This window comes from Suncus etruscus, chromosome 7 (assembly GCF_024139225.1).
Source record: "Suncus etruscus isolate mSunEtr1 chromosome 7, mSunEtr1.pri.cur, whole genome shotgun sequence".
Classification (NCBI taxonomy): domain Eukaryota; kingdom Metazoa; phylum Chordata; class Mammalia; order Eulipotyphla; family Soricidae; genus Suncus; species Suncus etruscus.
The window spans coordinates 122,047,042-122,068,056 of record NC_064854.1 but is presented as its reverse complement, the minus strand read 5'-3'; the positions used below and the strand labels follow the sequence as shown (position 1 = coordinate 122,068,056).

The 21,015-nt window shown below is 59.4% G+C and overlaps 4 protein-coding genes across 4 annotated transcripts; 2 read left to right on the top strand and 2 right to left on the bottom strand.

Moving 5' to 3' along the window:
• Nucleotides 1-230: 230 nt before the first annotated feature.
• IMPDH2 (inosine monophosphate dehydrogenase 2) lies at nt 231-5,517 on the top strand. The gene is made up of 14 exons (XM_049777360.1): nt 231-355; nt 617-665; nt 1,123-1,224; nt 1,767-1,841; nt 2,160-2,366; nt 2,924-3,011; nt 3,089-3,288; nt 3,368-3,458; nt 3,552-3,647; nt 4,577-4,720; nt 4,808-4,952; nt 5,036-5,179; nt 5,258-5,341; nt 5,436-5,517. Exons 1-14 carry the CDS (start codon nt 258-260, stop codon nt 5,455-5,457), a joined length of 1,545 nt encoding a protein of 514 aa, XP_049633317.1. The 5' UTR covers nt 231-257; the 3' UTR covers nt 5,458-5,517.
• Nucleotides 5,518-6,125: 608 nt separating this feature from the next.
• On the bottom strand, nt 6,126-7,262 carry NDUFAF3 (NADH:ubiquinone oxidoreductase complex assembly factor 3). Its single transcript, XM_049777419.1, has 5 exons — nt 7,158-7,262; nt 6,874-7,066; nt 6,663-6,729; nt 6,460-6,560; nt 6,126-6,379 (listed from the first exon to the last, which is right to left on the bottom strand). The coding sequence occupies exons 1-5, from the start codon at nt 7,235-7,237 to the stop codon at nt 6,245-6,247; spliced, it is 576 nt and encodes a 191-aa protein (XP_049633376.1). The 5' UTR covers nt 7,238-7,262; the 3' UTR covers nt 6,126-6,244.
• A 2,824-nt stretch (nt 7,263-10,086) lies between these two features.
• On the top strand, nt 10,087-12,811 carry DALRD3 (DALR anticodon binding domain containing 3). Its single transcript, XM_049777695.1, has 12 exons — nt 10,087-10,275; nt 10,368-10,702; nt 10,798-11,075; nt 11,159-11,238; nt 11,332-11,460; nt 11,559-11,629; nt 11,700-11,761; nt 11,847-11,929; nt 12,014-12,190; nt 12,276-12,389; nt 12,483-12,551; nt 12,648-12,811. Exons 1-12 carry the CDS (start codon nt 10,087-10,089, stop codon nt 12,765-12,767), a joined length of 1,707 nt encoding a protein of 568 aa, XP_049633652.1. The 3' UTR covers nt 12,768-12,811.
• Nucleotides 12,408-20,739, bottom strand: WDR6 (WD repeat domain 6). Its single transcript, XM_049777327.1, has 6 exons — nt 20,618-20,739; nt 14,208-16,716; nt 14,020-14,103; nt 13,827-13,943; nt 13,619-13,737; nt 12,408-13,535 (listed from the first exon to the last, which is right to left on the bottom strand). Exons 1-6 carry the CDS (start codon nt 20,715-20,717, stop codon nt 13,075-13,077), a joined length of 3,390 nt encoding a protein of 1,129 aa, XP_049633284.1. The 5' UTR covers nt 20,718-20,739; the 3' UTR covers nt 12,408-13,074.
• Between the last annotated feature and the right edge of the window lie 276 nt (nt 20,740-21,015).

The window sequence follows — 21,015 nt, the reverse complement described above, 5'->3', positions numbered from 1 at the left end:
GGGCCGGGGCGGAGACACCCGCAGCTCAGGCTACTGACGACGCGACGGGCCGCAGCGCGCAGGCGCGGCCTCGCCTCTCTCCCCCCCCTCCCGTCATTGACGCGCTGCGTCCTGACGTGGCCGCGCGCGCGGACGCGATGACGCCGCCGGCTTCCGGCTTATATTGGCGCGGCGCGGGCGGCTGCGGCCTCTGCGGCACCGCGCGGGCCACGGAGACACGCGGCCCGGTCCCTCTGTCGGCCCGCCCGCCCGCCGCCATGGCCGACTATCTCATCAGCGGCGGCACCTCGTACGTGCCCGACGACGGGCTCACGGCGCAGCAGCTCTTCAACTGCGGGGACGGCCTCACCTACAAGTGCGATCCTGCAGGCGCGCGCGGAGGGAGGGAGGGAGGCAGGGCTGGGCGCGCGGGCGATCCGGGGCGCCGGGCATGATGCGCCGCCTGGCCTCCCCGCACTCCGGAGCAGGGGCAGGGGCAGGAGCGGGGCCAGCGAGGGGAGCGCCGGGCCAGGACGGGCTGTGGGTCTGGAGCGAGTGGCCGGGGAGCCGGTCCGTGCTGACAGCCGGGGCGGGGTCTCGGCCCCAGCCCGGGGTTAACTGCGCCCCCTCCCCGCAGTGACTTCCTCATCCTCCCGGGCTACATCGACTTCACTGCAGACCAGGTGGTGAGTATCGCAGAAGCGGAGGCCTGGGCATGAGGTGGGGTCGGCATGTTCCTGTCCCCCGTCTGGGGGCTGCCTCAACAGAATAGTGTCTGGGGGGCCCGGGGAGAGAGCGCGGAGGCTCTCCCCAGAGCGCCGCCGGTGTGACCCAAAAACAAAATTAGAATGCTGTTTTGGACTTTGGTGTTTGGGCCACGCCGGGCGTTGATCGAGAGTTATTCCTGACTCTGCACTTAGGGATTACTCCCAGCAGTATTCCAAGGACCCTATGGGATGCGGGGGATCAAACCCGGGTCTGCTCATGCTTGGTAAACGCCTTACCCACTGTATTACCGTTGCAGCACCTCCATGGAATAGTCTTAATTGGAATACCGGCACGGGGAGCCCTGATCGCGAGCTCTCTTGCTGCTCCTCGAGGTATTTCATGCACCCTCCACCCTTATTTTTCTTAACTCCCCAGGACTTAACTTCTGCCCTGACCAAAAAGATCACGCTGAAGACTCCACTGGTTTCCTCACCTATGGACACAGTCACAGAGGCTGGGATGGCCATCGCAATGGCGGTAAGTCCGATGGGATGCTGCATTTCTTTTTAATTTGGAGGCCTGGTGGTGCTCAGGACTTATTCCTAGCTCTGTACTGAGGAATTAATGCTGGCAGTGCTCAGGTGTTTAGGGTCAAACCTGGGTCAGCCACATCAAAGACAACTGCATTACCACTGTTATTATGACTTTGGCCCCAGGTGTTAGTTTTTTTCTTTCGGGAATCCCCGCCTATGAGGCAAATGTCCTGCCTGTTATTTTTACCATTTTCCTGCTCCAGAGTGCTAAGTTTTTTTTTTTGCCCAAAAATAGACCATCCTGCCTCTTTGTTTTGTTTCTGTTTTGGTTTTTGGGCCACACCCGGCGGTGCTCAGGGGTTACTCCTGGCTGTCTGCTCAGAAATAGCTTCTGGCAGGCACGGGGGACCATATGGGACACTGGGATTCGAACCAACCACCTTTTGGTCCTGGATCGGCTGCTTGCAAGGCAAACGCCGCTGTGCTATCTCTCCGGGCCCCATCGTGCCTCTTATAATCACCCCCTTTCGCCTTTTTATCTTGCAGCTTACAGGTGGCATTGGCTTCATCCATCACAACTGTACGCCAGAGTTCCAGGCTAATGAAGTTCGGAAAGTGAAGGTCAGAAGGGCTTGCGAGGATCATGGTCAAGAGCTGCTGGGAATTGCACTGAGGTGGACTGGGGTGGGATGGGAATGAGATGGGTTTTGTTAAGTATTAACTTGAGGGTCCTATTTCTTCCCCTATTGGGTTTAATTCTGTGGAAGAGCCTGAGACCTTTTTAAGGCAGCAAGTCCATCTGAGTGTCATAGCTCTGGGTTTGAGGTGTTGATTGGTCTTAAGGCATTGTCACTGAAGGAATTGGAACAGACTTAAAACTTCAGTCCATGAACATGATTCATGCAATTCAGAGAGGTCCTTTTTTACTATCCTTTCCAGAAATACGAGCAGGGATTCATCACAGACCCTGTAGTCCTCAGCCCCAGAGATCGAGTACGGGACGTGTTTGAAGCCAAGGCCCAGCATGGCTTCTGTGGTATTCCCATTACTGACACGGGCCGAATGGGGAGCCGTCTGGTGGGCATCATCTCCTCCAGGGACATCGACTTCCTCAAGGAGGAAGAGCATGATCGTTTCTTGGAAGAGGTGAGTGCAACTAGCTAAGGAAAGCCAAGCTTAGTCTAGCTGGGTTAAAGACAAGAAGATTCCTGTTGGGCCAGAACGATGGCACAACAATAGAGTGTTTGTCTTGCATGTGTCAGACCTGGGACAGAGCTGGCTTCGATCCCCAGCATCCTATATGCTCCCCCGGAGCCTGCCAGGAGTAACCCCTGAGCGCACCAGGTGTGGACCCAAAACCAAAAAACAATACTATTTCAATGGCATCTTTTTAGGGCTTTGATGTCCAGGAAAGATGAGTGTCTAGCCATGTTTTTGGCTCCTTCACTCTTGTAAACCTTTCCTACCACTCAGTCTTCGTATGTTGGATAGTTTTGAAAGTTGCCACCCTGAGGCAGATAAAGGACTAACATCAGTCTCTTGTTTGACCAGTGATCCAGCCCAGCCAGTTTTCTCTGTGCCACGTTCTCCTTTTTACTGTCTTTTTGTAGAAGCTGTTAGAGTCTTTTGAGGGTGGCTGGTTAATTCAGGATGTGTTGAGAAATCTGATCTGATCCTCAATAGCTTCCCCTCCTACCTTCTAGATCATGACAAAGAGGGATGACTTGGTGGTAGCCCCTGCAGGCGTCACGCTGAAGGAAGCAAATGAAATTCTGCAGCGCAGCAAAAAAGGTAAGTCCTGCTTATAGGTAGGGTTGGGTTCTGGAACCGATAACCAGGGTTCTAATTCACATTCAATCGTGCCCCAGGAAAGTTGCCCATCGTAAATGAAGATGATGAGCTGGTGGCCATCATTGCTCGAACAGATCTGAAAAAGAACCGGGATTACCCCTTGGCCTCTAAAGATGCCAAAAAACAGCTGCTGTGTGGTGCAGCTATTGGCACTCATGAGGATGACAAGTATCGACTTGACTTGCTGGCCCAGGCTGGCGTGGACGTTGTGGTTTTGGTGAGTTTCAGATAGGCACTTTCAGATTGGGGAGCAGCTGCTATGCCCCAATCTCACCAGAACCTCCTCCTGGTCCCAGGACTCTTCCCAGGGAAACTCCATCTTCCAGATCAACATGATCAAGTACATCAAAGAGAAATATCCTAGTCTTCAAGTCATTGGAGGCAATGGTGAGGAAAGGGGTGCTGAAGGATGTTGGGCAAGTGTGGAGTCTTGGTTCACCACCAAAACCTTCATGTGTGCCTCTCCATTATCCTCTGCAGTGGTCACAGCTGCTCAGGCAAAGAACCTTATTGATGCTGGCGTAGATGCCCTGCGGGTAGGCATGGGCAGTGGTTCCATCTGCATCACCCAGGAAGGTAAGACCCTTTATCAGGCCTTTAGCCCCATATTCCCTAGAGCCAAGTGTTCTTAGGGAAACTGCCTCAGTCCTGGTAGGGCAGCCCTACGGCCAAACCAGGCCCCTTGGGGTGACATGCCAGCCAGACCAGCTGTCATCATTTCTCACCTGCCACTCCCTCCCCGCCTAGCCTGGCCTCCTTGCTCCTGCTCTGCGCCCTCTCTAAACTCTGGTCTGTTTGTTTTGTTTAGCGGCTCCCAAGATCCCTCCAGACATAAAGTCCCACAGCCCCAAATGCCCTTCTACTGTCACGGGCTGCTATAGTAAGTCCGACCAGGCCCACTGGCCCGGCCCAGCTGCCCACTGCCCGGCTGCTTGGTTGACTGTAGCTGTAGCTCCAGGGGTTTGTGGTGCTGATGGGTGGGCAGGGCCAACTGAATGACAGACCATGGTTTGGGAGCAGCTCAAGAACATAGCTCCTCCCGTTCCTGATAAGCCTCTGATAGAGCAGGACCCCCTTTCCCAGGGAGGCTCTGCTCTCCCCACATCTGCAGTAGACATAGCTCAAGAAGCAACTCTGCAGCCCTTTTCACTGCTCTGCTCGAGCCTGAGCTGCCAGTCCTGCAGGGAGAAAGGGCGGACCTGGGCACTAACTGCACGGTGATCCCTATTCCACCTGATCCCAGCTGAGCAGGGCTTCCCGGCTGCTGACTGCATGTGCCTGAGGCTGCTCTGGGCCATGCACACACGTGCACGCGCACACGCAGGGGTGAGTGGAGGTGTCACAGCTGCTTATGTTCAGCAGCTACCCGGACACGCCTCTTCCTCAGCCAGGCTGCAGTCCTGGTGCAGATGTAGCTAAGATCTCCTGGGTGCTGAGTTGTGGCACAGCACTGCCTATCCCCCCACTAATTCCCCCCACCCAACTATTCTTTTGTCTCTTAACAGTGCTAGCCTGTGGACGGCCCCAAGCAACAGCAGTATATAAGGTGTCAGAATATGCACGGCGCTTTGGTGTTCCTGTCATTGCTGATGGAGGAATCCAAAATGTAGGTCATATCGCTAAAGCCTTGGCTCTTGGTGCCTCCACAGGTAAGGTGCATCAGTATCCTTGTTAACTGATGGGACTCTGCTTGGTGCCACTCCGGCTTTGGTCTCAACACTCACTTTTCTTTACAGTTATGATGGGCTCCCTCCTGGCTGCTACCACAGAGGCCCCTGGCGAGTACTTTTTCTCTGATGGAATAAGGCTAAAGAAATACCGCGGTATGGGCTCTCTTGACGCTATGGATAAGCATCTCAGCAGCCAGAACAGATATTTCAGGTGAGCTAAGTATGGTCAGTGATCCCAGGACAATGGCAGCCTGTGTGTGCTGACCTTTCCTCATGTCTACTGCTTCTCTGCAGCGAAGCTGACAAAATCAAGGTGGCCCAGGGTGTGTCTGGGGCTGTTCAAGACAAAGGCTCCATCCACAAATTTGTACCTTACCTCATTGCTGGCATCCAGCACTCTTGCCAGGACATTGGTGCCAAGAGTTTAACCCAAGTTCGGTATGTTTGTGCAAGGGTTGGCAGAGTGGGGATTGGTCCAGGGCCAGTTACCCTGGTGTAACATCTGCCCCTCTTCAGAGCCATGATGTATTCTGGGGAGCTCAAGTTTGAAAAGAGAACGTCTTCAGCTCAGGTGGAAGGTGGTGTCCATGGCCTCCATTCGTAAGTAACCAGCTCTCTGTCCCCTTTTTCTTGGGGTGGTGGTCTTTGCTGTGTCTTTTTCCCTGAATGTCTTATATGTTCCTTATTCCTACAGGTACGAAAAACGCCTTTTCTGAATAGGGATTCTGCACACTCAGCTGGTTTTTTTGTTTGTTTTTCAATAAAAATTTGAAAAATGTGATGCCTAATTTTTATGGGGAGATGGGGAGGGGGAGTTTGGACATGTGGGCCACTCACAGCAGTGCTCAGGGTACTATGCAGTGCTGGGAAATGAGACACAATACTAAGTCACCAGTCACAGGAACTCCACAGCTGCCATCACAAAAGACACAAATTTTACAATAGGAGTGTAGAAGGGGTAGAAGTTCTATGTTTAAAAGTTTTCCGAAGCAACTGATGGGCTCCCAATTACTCCTGTCACACTGAATTGGGACTTTTGGTGTTCAGAACAGGCCTGGGGCTTTAGATTAGCATGCATAGGGTCTTGTTCTAGCCCAAAGCTAAGCAACATGGAACCAGGTTGAGACCATATGTATGTCCTCAAATAAATGCCCATGCACCACCTTACAGGAAATGTGCTAGCCAGAGGTGTTCAAATAGCCTGGTTGAAAGGGGGAATCTTATTTTGGTCAATGCCCAGCAGTGTTCAGAACTTACACCTGGCTTGGACCGTATGGGGTGCTGAGGATTAAACCCTGGTTGGCTGAACTATATTGTTTTTCAAAAAGGAAAAAATCTGGATTTCCTCAGCCCTGGCTACCAACATAGCTACTACAAAAGGAGGAAAGTGCATAAATTATTAATCTGCTATGGGGAAACATAAGATACAACGCTAGATTGGAGGGGCTAATAGTCTTCGAGCAGTGGTGGCCAAAGTGCCAGGCCCCTCCAGGACAAATCAGGTCATGTACTGACGGTTCTCCCCTCTGCATTCTGGGTCAGAGATGTGAGCGCAGCCCCTCCACGGGGAGGAATGAGCACAGCTCCTGTCACACGGCCTTCGTGGCACAGGAAGTTGAAAGTAGCACAGGCATTGGGCTGCAAAGGAAAGCCGGCATCAGCCTGGCCAGCACAAGGCAGGGGGCTCCCATCTGGAATGCCCAAGCTACGAGACTCACCGTGTCCTGCACCTCCACGGCGATGCCCCGCTGCCTCATGGCTTTCAACACTTGGGGCTGCAGCCGCTCTGTCCGATCTCCAGTGCCCACCACCACAATTTCTATAGCAAAAGCAACAAGAGACGGCCCATTCAAGACTTTAGGTAGGCCGGGCTTGGGAATGATTTTACTGGGGTCCAGACCACATCAACCCACCCAGATACCTATTGGGGGCTCCAACATCCAGAAGAGGGAGAAGCTCTCTTCGGTGATGTCCTGGTGAGATCCCACCTGCGCGATCAAAGATGCGATACAAGACGAGGTTAATTAAACATAACTACCCGTGATCGGGGAAGAACCCAACATTTTTTTAGGGGGGGGGGACAGAATCCGGGGCGAGGAAGATTGTGGCTCCGAGCCTGGTGCCCCACTCACGTTCCACTGCACCACCGAGCTGGGCAGCAGCGCGCAGGGCCCGAAGACGCGGTTGCCGTTGACCGTGAAGCCGCGGCTGCTGTAGCTGTCCACGTACGTGGTGTGCGGGGACTCGCGCTGCAGCATGGAGATGCTGGTGCGCTGGTACAGCTCGTCGTCGGCCGGCGTGAGCCGATGCCCGCGCCGCGGGGCCCTGGGGCGGGAGGAGTGGGCAGAGAGGCTCGAGGGCCGGGGAAGGCTTCTCGGAGCCGGGGCGTTCGAGGCCGCGAGTTCCCGGGGCTCACCATCGCAGCCAGCCGGCGTGAGAGAGGCGTAGAGCAGGTCGCAGGCGAGACGCTCCGCGGAGGACGATGGAGGCGGCCATGTTGGTTGGGAAACGGCGGGCGGGGTCAAAGGTCGCGGCGGGGTCGAAGGTCGTAGGAGGGCGCGGCGCCGCTGACAGCGCCCCATAGCGGCGCGGAGGCGCACAGCAGCCATCTGTTGCGGCGCGGGGCACCTGGTCCCCTGGCGCGGCTCAGATGTCAGCACCTGCCGCCCGCCCCGCCCTGCCCCGACCCCGGGGACCTGGGGGCGGGGCAGCCGCGCACCTGCCGGAGCCCCCGCGTGGACGCACACCTGGCGGAGGCGTGGCTCCGGCGCGCCGCTCCCTAATCCCACACTGCGGCGGGCATCGGGTTCCCGGGCGGGGCGGGGCGGGGCGGGGCGGGTGGGCGGGGCCGAGCGGCTCAGGTTTCCCCCCTACCTCCTCCCGCGCGCTCGCCCGGCCCGGCCCCGCCCTAACCGTCACCCGCGCGACCGTTGGCGCCGCCGCCGCGCGACGGGGGGCGTGGCAAGTGAGGGGCGGGGCCTGTCCCTGATTGGCTGCCCCGTAGCGCGAGGGGGCGTGGCCCGGCGGCTCGCCCTTAAAAGGGCTTCAACTGCAGCCAGCGGCAGCGGAAGGAAGGGGACGCCGTGTCTAGTGGGGCGCGCGTGGCTGCCGTGTGGGAGCGGCTGGGCCGAACCGAGCCGAGCCGAGCCGAAAGGAACCGGACCGGATCCCGAGCTGGGCTGCGACTCGACTCGGGAAATGACCCTGCGCTCCCCGTCCCGGGACTCTCTGCTCGAGCCGGATCCCGGGCCCTGCTGCTGGCTTGCTGGCTGGCTGGCTGGCACGGGAGCTGCTGGCGCCCGCCCCGGGCTCGGGCATCCCGGGGGCCCCCGCCTGGCTGGCTGCGGCTTCGGGGGGACGTGGCCCGGACAAAGGGCCCGGGTGCGGGGGTGTCCCGAGCCCGGCGCGCCGGGTCACTTCCTCTCCGGCCCCTGGGTGAGCTTCCCCTGTCGGGCGGCCCTGCGGGTGTCGGTGTCGGTGTCTCTCTGCACCCCCACACCCCACGCTGCCTACCGTCCGCCCGTCCCCGCACCGGGGTGGCTCCCTGCAGCACCCCAAACCTTGCAGCATTAATCCTGCCCCCGCCGATCGGCTTAATCCGGATCGGGACCCGGCCCCAGGGGAGGTCCCGCCTGCCCGCCCGCCTCGCCACCTCTATTGTTTTGGGGCCCAGGTGAGCGAGCACCTTGCCTGGTTCCCAGTGGACTCAGCTTTCACGGCCTCGTCTTGCATCCAGCCCGGGCCCGGACAGGGAATGGGCAGGGAGAGCACGGGCACGGGGGTGAGTGGTGGTGGTGGTGGTGACCCGGCTCCAGGGTCTTGGAAGGTCTTCCCCCCCCCCATTGGCCCCGTCTTCCCCAAACCCACTGCACCCCACCCCCTACGGCGGGACAGCGGGCAACGGAATCCCAAAAGCAGCTGTTGTCTCCAGAGCATTCCAGCTGCGCTTGGATTTCGTTCCCTGCTCTCCTGCCTGAGCAGCGCGTCCCAGCCCGCCCAGAAGGGAGGGAGGGAAGGAGGGAGTGGGTCGAAGCCCCCCCCCGGTCTCAGTGCCCCCCACCCCGCATCGTAGATGCAACCCCAGGCTGCAAGCGGAGGGTCTCGGAGATCTGGGAGAGCCGGGGCCCCGGCCGCCAGCTCCGGACCCGAGCTGTAGCTTTGGCGACCGACTTGACTTGATTTGACAGGCCAGGCCGGTCCGGCCCGGCCCGGGGCCAGCTCGCTCAGGGCCTCCGTGTCAGGCTGCAGCCGGCGGTGAGTCCCCCAGGGCCTGGGCCCCAGCCCGCACCCCGCTAAAGATAGCCCTCGACTTCCTGGGGAAAACCCGCCGCTTGCAACGATCGCCTGTGCCGCGCCGAGAGCATGGCAGGCGCCTCAGCAGCCTCGGGCCCATGAGCAACTTCTTTTCCACCCCACACGCACACCGGGTCGAGCGCCGTGACCCGAAAGCGCTTTGGAATGACACGATCACTCCCGTTGAGTGGGCAGCCAGAGAGTCATCGGGAATGTCGTGTCCGTCCAGTGCTCTTTTCGGCGCCTCCCTGGACGGTCTTGGAGGCCTGGCGGGGATTTTCTTTTTTTCCCCTGTCTCTAGGATCCCCCTCTCCTCCAGTGTGAGCTTCCCCGCTCTCTCGACTTACAACTGCCTGCCTCCCGGGCAAGCCCCACTCAAGAAAAAGGGGAAATGGGGGGGCACTTGAGTTACCGTGAAGTGAAAACAGCCTCCGGGCGACAATCCTGCTTTCTGGAAAACACTGCTAGCCGAGAGTTTGGGGTGGCTCTTTCCTTCACCGTGCCCGTTCACGGCTGAGCCTGGATGGCGTGGGGAGGAAGGAGTCCGAGGGAGAAGCCTTCAAAGCTTGCAAAAAGAAAAAAGTGGTTTTCGTTTCCAAGGTCGGAGGGAAGCAAACCGGCTGTTCGAACCGGTGGGCGTGAGTCACAGGAAAAAAGATGCGAAGCGTTGGAGGGGAGGAAATGCTTTCGGAACTCCTGTAAACGTGGAACCTATATACACGCGCGCACACACATAAATCTTGTATTTTACATGTTTTAAATGGTCGTGCAAGTGGCATCCATTCTTCGTCCAGTCCATCCGTCTGGGACTTGGGGCCTTTTCTCCGGGCGGGCGGGCGGGCACGAACGAAACCCGAGGAGCCCCGCGCGAGCTCGCCCCGCCCTGCCGAGACTCGGGTCGGGCTCCGTCCCGTCCACGCGGAGGGCGGGAGGGCGGCGGCGGCGGCGGCACCTGTCGACTCCGGGCGCGCGGCCAGCGCCGGCCCCGCCCACCCGGCCCCCGGAAGTCCCGCCCTCGGGCGCGGGGCCGGCGGCTTCCGCTTCCGGTCGTCATGGCGACGGCGGCTTCGGCGCCCCTGCCGGGCCGCCTGGGGGTGGCGGAGACGCTGGGCGCCCTGAACGCGGCGCTGGGGCCCGGCGGCGGCCCCGTGTGGCTCAAGGAGACGCGCGCCCGCCACCTGCGCGCCCGGGACTTCCTGGCGCCGCGGGGCGCGCTCCGGGCCCGCTTCGGGGACGAGCAGGTGGGCCGGGCCGGGCGAAGGGGCCGCGGGAAGGGGGGGTAGCGGGGCCGACCTTTGGCCTCTGGCCGACCTCTGACCCCTGACCCCGGCAGGTGCCCGAGCCGGTGGTGCGCGCGCTGGGCGCGCTGCAGGGCCCCGGCGTGGCCCCGGTGCTGCGCTGCTCGCCGACGCCCGCGGGCCTGGAGCTGCAGCTGCGCCGAGCGCCGGTCTTCGCGCGCGTGCTGGGCGCCGTCGCCGCCTACGCCGCCCCCGACGCCTCGCACCCGGGCCCGAGCCCGCGCCCGCGCGTCGTCCTGCACTGCCCGGCGCTGCGCCCCCGCGCCCGCCCCGGAGCCCCGGAGCCCGGCCCCCGCGTCGCGCTCAGCCTCAGCCAGCTGCGGGCCGTGCTCGTGGCCGACCACCTGGCGCGGGCCCTGCGAGCTCAGGGGTAGGCGGGGTCGACCCGCGGGGACCCCGGCGGGACGGGGCGGGACGGGGAGGAGAGTTCGCCCCCCTACACACGGCGCCCCTGCCGCTTCTCAGGGTGAGCGTGCGCCTCGTGCCTGCTGCGCGGGACCCGCGCTTGCTGGCCTTCCTGCGGCAGCTCCTGGTGGACTGGCCTGCGGCGGCGGCGGCTGCTGCCCAAGCCTCCTTGCACAACCCGACCGTCGATGCCCTGAGGAGCCGCACCCTCGCGCAGCTGATCCCCGACGGGGACCCTCTGCCCCCCGGTGTCCTCGGGAGACTGTCCCTCAAGGGGCTGCTGGAAGGACGACGCGGACGCACGGCGGGCTATGACCCCAACCTGAGCGACTGTCTGGGTAAGCCCTGGGAGCCTGGGGTGGCCCCCGAAGGCGGGCCATCCCTCCCCGGCTTGCTATGCTCACGTGTTCTCTCTCGGCAGTGACCGAAGAGCTGCTCTCGGTGCTGGCTGAGCTGCAGGAGGCTGTGCGCCTTGGACCTGAACACAGCTCCCCAGGCCCGGTTAGTGTCCGTCCCTCCCTCCCTCTTAAAGGCCTCCGCCAAGCAGGAGTCCTGTCTCCTCTCCCCTCGGTGACCTGCCCACCCACTCCACAGACAGCACCTCCAGATGCTGAACCAGAGAACTGCATGGTCGTGCACGTGGTTAGCTGCGAGGACGAGTTCCAGCAGCAAAAGGTGGACCTGCTTTGGTGGAAGTTGGATGACCGGGCTCCTCTCAGACAGGTAGAACTGACATGTGCCCTGCCTGGAAGTTTGGGAAGGAAGGGAACAGAGAACGGGCGGAGGGGTTTATTCACCAGCGGAGTCTGCTCTTCTGACAGAAGCACCTGGTCTGTGGTCCAGTGAAAGGAGCAGGTGCCCATGGCTCCCTGACTGCCCACGAGTACTATGAGTAAGTGAATCTGGGAGAGGGTCGGGGCTGAGCCTGCACACAGGCCTCTTAAACTCTCCTTAAAACGTAGGCTCCGGCACACCCAGGTTTGTAAGGCGTCGGCTCTCAAGCACAGCGTGGACCTGGTACAAGGTGCGCCAGGAAACCCGGGACTTAGTCTGGATGCACCCCTGCCCTGTAATCTCGTGCAGACTCTGACCAACTTCTGTTCTCTTAGACCCTTCCTGGACAGAGATCTTCAGAGTTCTCTCGGTGGCAGCTATCAAATTTGAGATGCTCAGCACGGCGCCGCAGAGTCAGGTGAGCCTGGGTACCCCAGAGAACAGGAGGTGAGGGGCTGCCTTCCCTCTTCCCTTTTACAGCTGTGTCCCTCACCACCCCCAGCTCATCCTAGCCAATGATAGCATTTCCACAAAGAGCACCAAGAGTGGCACCTTTGTGATGTATAATTGTGCCCGCCTTGCTACACTCTTTGAGAGCTACAAGAGCAAAGTGGAACAAGGTCTGTACCCCGCTTTTCCACCTGTAAGCAGTCTGGATTTCTCACTGCTACATGATGAGGTGAGTGGCCCTCGAGGCTTGCTGGCACAGCCAAGATGCTTGGCACAGTCAAGAGGGTGGTTCTTAGCATCCTTCTCCCCAACAGGGTGAGTGGCTGCTGCTTTTCAACAGTGTCCTCCCCTTCCCAGACCTGCTGCGCCAGACAGCGGCCCTGGTCAGCACAGCCTCAGACCTCCCCATCACGGTGCGCACGGAGACGGTGAGGCAGAGACCTGGAGACACTACGCACTAAATAGTCTTTATTTTGGTCAGGGACACAAAAGCCAACAGGCTAGTGACTCTCTGTCTCTAGGTGTGCAAATTCCTGGTGCAACTCAGCATGGATTTCAGCTCCTACTACAATCGTGTACACATCCTAGGGGTAAGCCAGCACAGCGGAGGAGGGTCTGTGTGGGAGATGCAGGGGATGCCAGGGAGACAGAGGAGACCAGCATGGGTAAGGCCCCTTCTCTCCTAGGAGCCACGACCACACCTGTTTGGTCAAATGTTTGCTCGTCTACAACTCTTGCAGGCTGTGCGTGAAGTGCTCCACACTGGCCTGGCCATGCTGGGCCTCCCTCCACTAAGCCATATTTAAGGCCACAGAGGATCCTGTAACTGGGAATGTTCACAAAGTCACCCACTAGGAGGGGGAGAAGGACCCACAGGTTTTTGCTATCCCAAATAAATTGCCTTTTTTAAAAAAAAACTGTCTTGCTATGGGGAATGGGACATGTCCTTGGTCTGCACAGGCAGTTCTCCACTCACCTCTAGCGCCTGCTCTAAGGCCAGAAACCTATGGCTGCTGCCACTTTACCTGAAGGCACATGGTTCGGGTACTCTTGGTCCTGCTACATTTCCTGCAAGCAGACCCGATGCCCAGTATCCCAGCCAATACGAACACATCAATCATACCAGTTGTAAATCTCGAGCCCTTGGCCACCCAGAGCACAGCGGTGGCCAAACTCCGGGCTCACAGGCCAGCAGTCCATGTCGGCCACATCTGGTACGTGGTAGACGGCGCTGTTCATGAAGCTGGGCTCACCCTGCCCCAGGCGCCAGAAGGTCAGCCGCTGGTCAATCGAAGCCGAGACCATGAGGCTGGGACTGAGGATCTTCAGGCCCGTGACGTGGGCAGCATGTGCAGAGGGCACAGAATATTCCTCGCGTACAAGCAGCCGGGGTGCCACGTCAGCACCCCCAACAGCCTCTCCCTGCTCTGGCATTTCCACAGCCAGCGTGAAGACATGGAGAGAACCATCTTCACTGCCACTAGCCACAAGATGGCCCTCCTCTGTGGGCATGGTGTCCAGACTGTTGACACCACAGCTGTGAGCCTCAACAGTTAGGCAAGGGTTACGCAGCCCTAGAGAGAGAAAATGGTGGTCAAGGTTCAGGGCCAAGTAGCAGGTGGGAAGGGACAGAAATGCTGGCCTACAAGCCACTTACGGAGGGGTAGCCCAGGCTCTGCTGGAGCCTCCAGGGCGGTGGAGCCGTGATCCAGCACAGTGGTGAGGTCCCAGAAGGCCAGATTGCCATCTGTGGCGGCGCTACACAGGAAGAGCCTCCTGAGAGGTAGGAAAGCAGCAGAGTGAGAGAGGAAGGTGGGGGGGCGGCAACCTCCCAACCTGTGGGGCTGTCCTGCGGCCCTTCTCACCGGCGCTGGTTGGGGATCTCATGAGTGAACGAATGGACCTTGAGGACACAGCGTTTGTGGTGAAAGGTTTCCGCCAGGAGCTGCAGCCGGCGCCCAGAGTCCTGGAGAAGAAAGAGCCTGTGGGGGGCATAAAAAGGGCTCAGAATCCATTCTGGCTGACCAGATAGCCTGTCTGTTGGCCACCATCACTTACCTCACTGCACCATCACTACAGGCTGCAGCCAAGAGAGGGCCAAGACCAGGCTTGTTGGTCTCACACACGGCAAGGCACATGTACCTGCAGGGATGACACCAGCCATCAGGACAAGCCTGGAAGCCACAACCGGGGGCTTGTCCTCTGAACCCCCCCATTTACATTCCCCCTGCTGGCATTGCCCTCACCTGGTCTCGGGATCAACCTTGACTATCTGATGCCGACTGCGCTGCCGATCCCAGTACTCATCTAGCCGATGGGACGAGAGATGCATGACATGGCAAGCGAGGCGACTGGGTGTGCAAGGATCTGGTGTGACCATGAGGCTGAAGCAGTGCATCTCAGCTCGGCCCCCCGCAGACACCACTTGCGCAGTAAGCCCGGGCCGAGGATCCTGAGTGCCCCCCGGGGAGCTAACGCCCCACACCGCCAGGGCACGCACAGAGGAGATGTGGTTACACACGGCCGTCAGGGCGTGAGCCGCACCCGTGGCGGTGGGGAGAGCCAGGACACACACCGTCGTGTCCTCGCTGCACGTGATCACAATGTCGGTCAGGCCAGGTCCTTCATTGCCAGATTCCATGAAGTCAGCGTCCTCTAAGCTGGGCACCCCAGGTTCAGGCTCCACAGCGATGGTACCCACACGCTTCACACAAGTGATCTCACGCCCATGCAGACTCTCCCGGAGGATCACATGGGGTCGGGTGCAGCCCCCCAGAGCCCGGTACAGCATGACTTCTCCGTCCTTGAGGAATGCGAAGGCCATGGCCGCCTCCGTGTCAGAAAAGGCCCAGGAGCGATGCCCTCCGCCACAGTTGATGATGTGCAGTTTCTCGTGCGACCGGGGGCTCCACACCACAAACTCATTGGCATGGAAACCCAGGATGACTGTGCTCCCGTCAGCCATCATGCGGAGGCCAGCTACCCAGTTCATTCCTCGGCAGGACTTCTGCCTGAGGACCGGGTGGAGCTGGCCACTTCGCACGAAGAGCTGGTAGTAGGCGCCATCACGTCCTGTAGTGTACACGTAGCCCCCGTGGCAGGTGACCGAGGTCACACCCTGCTTCCCGTGCAGAGAAGGAAGAGTGGACACAGGGCCCCACTCCTCCGAGTTGTCCTCCAAGTTTCCGCCACTGCTACTCTTACTAGAGCCGAGGGCCGGAGGAGTGCCATTGCTAAACTTACCTCCGCCACCGCTGCCGCCTCCTCCGAGCCCCATGTCCTTGAGCAGATTGGGTCTGGACGGGAAAAGTAACACAGAGCCCCTACGGTCTCCGCACACCAGGAAGTCGCCTGGGGGCAGGAAGGCGCTGCAGGTGTGCCATCTCTGCTTGCTGGGAGGCAGCAGGTACCGGCAGCGCTCCTTGACAAATATGGCCTTGCCAGAGGGCGCGGCTGAGATCTCCAGGCAAGACACCACCCCTCCAGGGCCCGATGCCAAGAGCAGGAGCTCCTCATAGCCACGCAGGGCCCAGCTCAGGCTGTGCACCTTGCCATTGAACGGGGCGATATCCACAGCTGCAGCTGGAGTGTTAATGGGGATGACTTTGATCCAACCCTCCCCGTTGGCCATGGCGCACAGTCCGAAGCCTTCCGGACCCGGGGCTGCCTCCAGCAGACAGTAGGACTGAAAGCGCTTATCCTCCAGAAGCTGCTCCCAGGACTTGACCTCCAGGTCATAGAGGTACAGAGTCCCGATATCAGTCACTGCCAGCAGACGCCATGAACCGGCCAGGGTCACAGCCTTGAGGAATCCTGGCCGGCTTTCGGACTTGAAGCCAAGAGATGAAACCCCCGAACCAGGACAGCCACGCCCAACCAGGTGCCACAGCCGGATGCCCGAGTCATCGCCCCCCGTGATCACCCAGGCCTGTTTCTCATGTGTAGCCAGGGCCCGGATCCCACGACCCTGGTGGCCCCGAAAGGCCTGGAGGATCTCCCCTTCGTGGCTCCACACCAGACAGACGCAGTCTTCTCCTGCGCTGATCAGGTAATTCTCTAAGAGCTTGACTTGCCACACCCGGGCACTGTGTCCAAAGCAGTGCCCAATGTTCTGCACCCGACCCCCAGGCACTCGCAGGTCACCCACCTTCCAGATGCGAACACTTCGGTCTTCGGAAGCGGTGGCCAGCAAGCCCTTGCTTTCCAGGTATGACATGCTGAAGATGACACCGACGTGCCCGCTGACCCGTCGGTCGGGGGCCACTGGTTTGTCTGTCGTGCCCGTTGCCGGGTACCAGATCAGGAGCTGGTTGGAAACAGCACCTGCTACTATGGTCAGCTCCTTCCAGGAGTTTCCAATTAGGCAGGCTGAGGATAAGGTGCACCTGTCTGTGCAGTGCACCTCCTGCTGGACACAGCCCACCACGGGGTCATAGAGCACGACCGAGTTGTGGCCCAGGGCCAACGCTATGTTGCCCTCCAGCCAGTGTGCATCCCAGATCCAGTCAGACATGTTCCACAGGCCCGAGCGCCAGAGCTCCCGGAAGCGGCCCTCTGCCCAGCTGACTTTCACAATTCGGAGCCCCTTGCTTCCAAACACGGCCACCATGGCCTCCACGTCAAGGTCTCCTTTGGGGTCTGGTCGCACCCGGAACCCATGGATAAGGTAGTGGCCAAGCAGGTTCTGCACTCTCTTCATCATCCGCAGATGTCCACCCAAATCCAAACTGTAGATGAGGACATCTGGCCCCTCACCTAGACAAGGGCAAAGAGCCACATTCAGAACCCTCACCAAGTTCTGATGTGCCACTGAGGAGCAGAGAAAAGGACAATTCTCCACATAGGTAGCCTATACATGTGCTAAGACACAATCCTGTGAGCTTGAGCCTTGAGAAATCCTTGGTCTTTGCTCCTGTTGTGCAGACTTTCTGACACCACCCAGTCACTTCGGGTTTGTTTGTTTTGGTATTTGGGCCATACCTGGCAGTGCTCAATGGTTACTTCTGGCTCTGTGGTCAGAAATTGCTCCTGGCAGGCTCAGGGGACCATATAGGATGCCAGGGATTGAACCCAAGTCCGTCCCAGCTTGGCCTGTGCAAGACAAATGCCCTACCACTGTGTTATCTCTCCAGCCCCATCTCCCTAGTCACTTCAGAAGTCTGATTTAACCACATCATCTCTCACTTAAGACATTTTTTTTTTTTGGTGTTTGGGCCATACCCAGTGATGCTCAGGGGCTGTCTGCTCAGAAATAGCTCCTGGCAGGCACGGGGGTACACCGGGATTCGAACCAACCACCTTTGGTCCTGGATCGGCTGCTTGCAAGGCAAACACCACTGTGCTATCTCTCCGGGCCCCACTTAACACATTCTTACATGGGAACTCTCAGCATTAGTCCCCCAACCCTTAGCCACGTCCACCTCAACAAGCATTTTACCACTCTAGTCTTCCTCAGGGTTTCAAAAAGTATTCTACTAAGGCAATTTTTCCACCTTGGTGAACAACTCTTGATTTCTTTTGTTTGCTTGTTTGTTTTTTGGGGTCACACCAGGCAGTGCTCAGGGGTTCCCCCTGGCTCTATGCTCAAAAGTCGCTCCTGGCAAGCTTGGGGAACCATATGGGATGCCGGGATTTGAACCACCGTCCTGCATGCAAGGCAAAGGCCCTGCCTCCATGCTATCTCTCCAGCCCCAAGTCCTGATTTCTAATCAGAAAATTCAATGGGGCCAGTGAGGTGGCGCTAGAGGTAAGGTGTCTGCCTTGCAAGCGCTAGGCAAGGAAGGACTGCAGTTCGATCCCCCGGTGTCCCATATGGTCCCCACAAGCCCAGGGCGATTTCTGAGTGCTTGGCCAGGAGTAACCCCTGAGCATCAAACGAGTGTGGCCCCCCCTCAAAAAAAAAAAAAACAAAAAGAAAAAAAAAAGAAAATTCAGTTATTGGGGCTAGGTAAGACGCATATCTTGCACCTGGCTAACTTGGGGTCCCTGACATCCTATATGGTCTCCGAAGTTCATCAGGGATGAGTGCAGAGCCATAAGTTACCCCTGAGCATCACTAGGTGCGGCCCCAAAACAAAACAAAACAAAAAAACCTTATTGGGGCTAGAATAATGTTAAGCAGGTAGGTGCTTGTCTCACACACAGCCAACCCAGGTCTGATCTCCAGCAACTCAGAGTCCCCCAGCCCCGACAGGAGTAAGTTGCTCACATTTTGATGGCAGAGGTTCAGTCTGGAATCCTGGCCTGTAGCTGGTCAACATGAGCCTTCCTCTGCGTAAGCAGATCTAGGCGTAGAAGAGGAGCACCCCCGCACAACCACGGGAAAGAGAAAGATAGGCCGAAGAGGTAGTCTAGCAGGTAAGATATCTGCCTTGCAAGTTTGATTCCGGGCACCCCGGATGGTTCCCCAAGTCCACCAGGAGAGATCCGAGTGCAGAAAGCCCTAACATTTGGAAAGGTGTGCTGACAATTATGGTTGTCATTGCTGGCGGTTGTGGTACTGGCTAAACAGGAGTGGACACAGGAAGCACCGAGCACCGTGTTCAGTAAAGGACCCCGCCAAATGTGCGGTGCCTGATTGGTGCCTGCGCGCCACCTTGAGACCATGCTGGGAATTGTCAGAGGAGGATCAGGGAGGAGGGAAGGGGAAAGTGAACCTCCCAGGTAGAGAAAATAGCAGTTAGAAGCCCGTTAGTTGCTACAATAGAGATGAAGGGAAAGGAGGCCGGCGAGGTGGCGCTAGCCAAGGAAGGATTGCGGTTCGATGCCCCGGCGTCCCCATATAGTCCCCTCAAGTCAGGGGCAATTTCTGAGCGCTTAGCCAGGAGTAACCCCTGAGCATCAAATGGGTGTGGCCAAAAAAAACCAGAAATGAAGGGAAAGGGCCCGGAGAGATAGCACGGAGGTAGGGCGTTTGCCTTGGACTGTGGTTCGAATCCCGGCATTCCATCTGGTCCCCCGAGCCTGCCAGGAATGATTTCTGAGCGTTCAGCCAGGAGGAATCCCTGAGCGCTGCTGGGCGCGACCCAAAAACCAAAAAAAAAAAAAAGAGAAAGACAAAGAAAGAAGGAGGGAGGAAGGAAGGAAGGAAGGAAGGAAGGAAGGAAGGAAGGAAGGAAGGAAGGAAGGAAGGAAGGAGGAAGGAAGGAAGGAAGGAGGAAGGAAGGAAGAAGGAAAGAAAGAAAGAAAGAAAGAAAGAAAGAAAGAAAGAAAGAAAGAAAGAAAGAAAGAAAGAAAGAAAGAAAGAAAGAAAGAAAGAAAGAAAGAAAGAAAGAAAGAAAGAAAGAAAGAAAGAAAGAAAGAGAGGGGCCGGGTAGGTGGCGCTGGAGGTAAGGTGTCTGCCTTGCAAGCGCTAGCCAAGGAAGGACCGCGGTTCGATCCCCCGGCGTCCCATATGGTCCCCCCAAGCCAGGGGCGACTTCTGAGCACATAGCCAGGAGTAACCCCTGAGCGTCAAACGGGTGTGGCCCAAAAAGCAAAAAAAAAAAAAAAAAGAGAGAGAGAGAAAGAAAGAGAGAAGGAAGGAAGGAAAGAAAGAGAAAGAAAGAAAGGGAAGGAAGGAAGGAAGGAAGGAAGGAAGGAAGGAAGGAAGGAAGGAAGGAAGGAAGGAAGGAAGGAAGGAAGGAAGGAAAAGAGGGGCAGGAGCGATAGCACAGCGGTAAGGCATTTGCCTTGCACACGGCCAATACAGGATGGACGGATCCTGGTTCAAATCCCAACATCCCAGATGGTCCCCCAAGCCTGCCAAGAGCGACTTCTGAGTGCAGAGCCAGGAGGAATTCCTGAGCGCCGCCGGGTGTGACCCGAAGCATGATTTCATGATCTCTAACTGGCATGAAATGGAGAGGTGTCAGATACACGTCAAAATCAACAAGGGACCAGAACGACAGTCCCAGAGGGTAGGGTGCTTGCCTCGCACGCAGTAGACCCAGGCGTGGCCCTTGGGTGTACCAGCTAAGTCCCCCGCACACTGCCAGGAGTGATCCCTGGATGCGGAGCCAGGAGTCAGCCAGTCCTGAGCACCGTCGGGCGTCGCCAAAATCCAAATGCAGAGAACTGACCAGCCTGGCTCGGGGAATGCCCCAGATGCACAAGCCTGTCGTGACGCTTGGAGTCCCCGCGTGTACCCCCTGCCCTCCGGGGTGGCTGAGCAAGGGGCCGGGGTCCTCAGGGGCCTCGCGCCAGCGGTGGCGGATCCCTCGGGGCTCGGCTCGGCGGCTGAGCTCGCAGCAGCTCCGTGACTCGGGGCCGGCCGGCCTGGGCTCCTAGGATCCTCCCCGCCTCCCCGGCCCCGCACGGCCTGGCATCGCATTGCAGCGCATCGCGTCGCATCCCCGCCCCGGAGAGGAGCCAGGAGGCCAGACCCCGTCCCGGCCAGGCAGGCCACACCCCGCGGCCCCGGCTCCGCCCCCGGCCACTCGGCAGCTGGGGCCCGCGGCGGGAAGGGGTGGAAGCACGCCGGTCCCCGGAGACTCGCCCTGCCCGGCCCCGCCCGCCCTCCCTCCCCGGGCAGCGCACCCCGTCCGGTCCCCGGCGGGCCCCGGGCCTGCAAAGCAAGCATGCATGCACGCTTGCACGCCCACCCCGCCTCGCCTTCCCCCGGCCTGGGCCGCCACGTCGGCTCGGCCCTCCGCCCCGCGGCCACCCCGGGCCTCACCCGCCAGCAGCCGGTCCCCCACGCACTCCAGGCCCGTGACGGGCAGCAGGATGAGCTCCGAGCTGGCCCGCGGCCACGCGTCGTCCTCGCGCGCCTCCATGGCCCGGCCAGTCCGATGCACCCGATGCACCGCCCGGGGAAGACGAGACGAGACGAGACGAGACGAGACGAGCAGCAGCGGGACAGGCGGCGAGGCGGCGAGGCGGCGAGGCAGCGGGCAGCTCTCGCGAGGACACGAGGCCGTCTGCCCGCCCGCCCGCCCCCAGCAACAGGTCCCGCGCCCCGGGGTCTCCGCCGCGGCGGCCGGCCAATGGCGACCCTCGGCCCGCGAGCCCGCACGGCGATTGGCCGCCGCGAGCGCCGGCCCCGCCCCGTCACGTGATCCCCGCGGGGAGGCG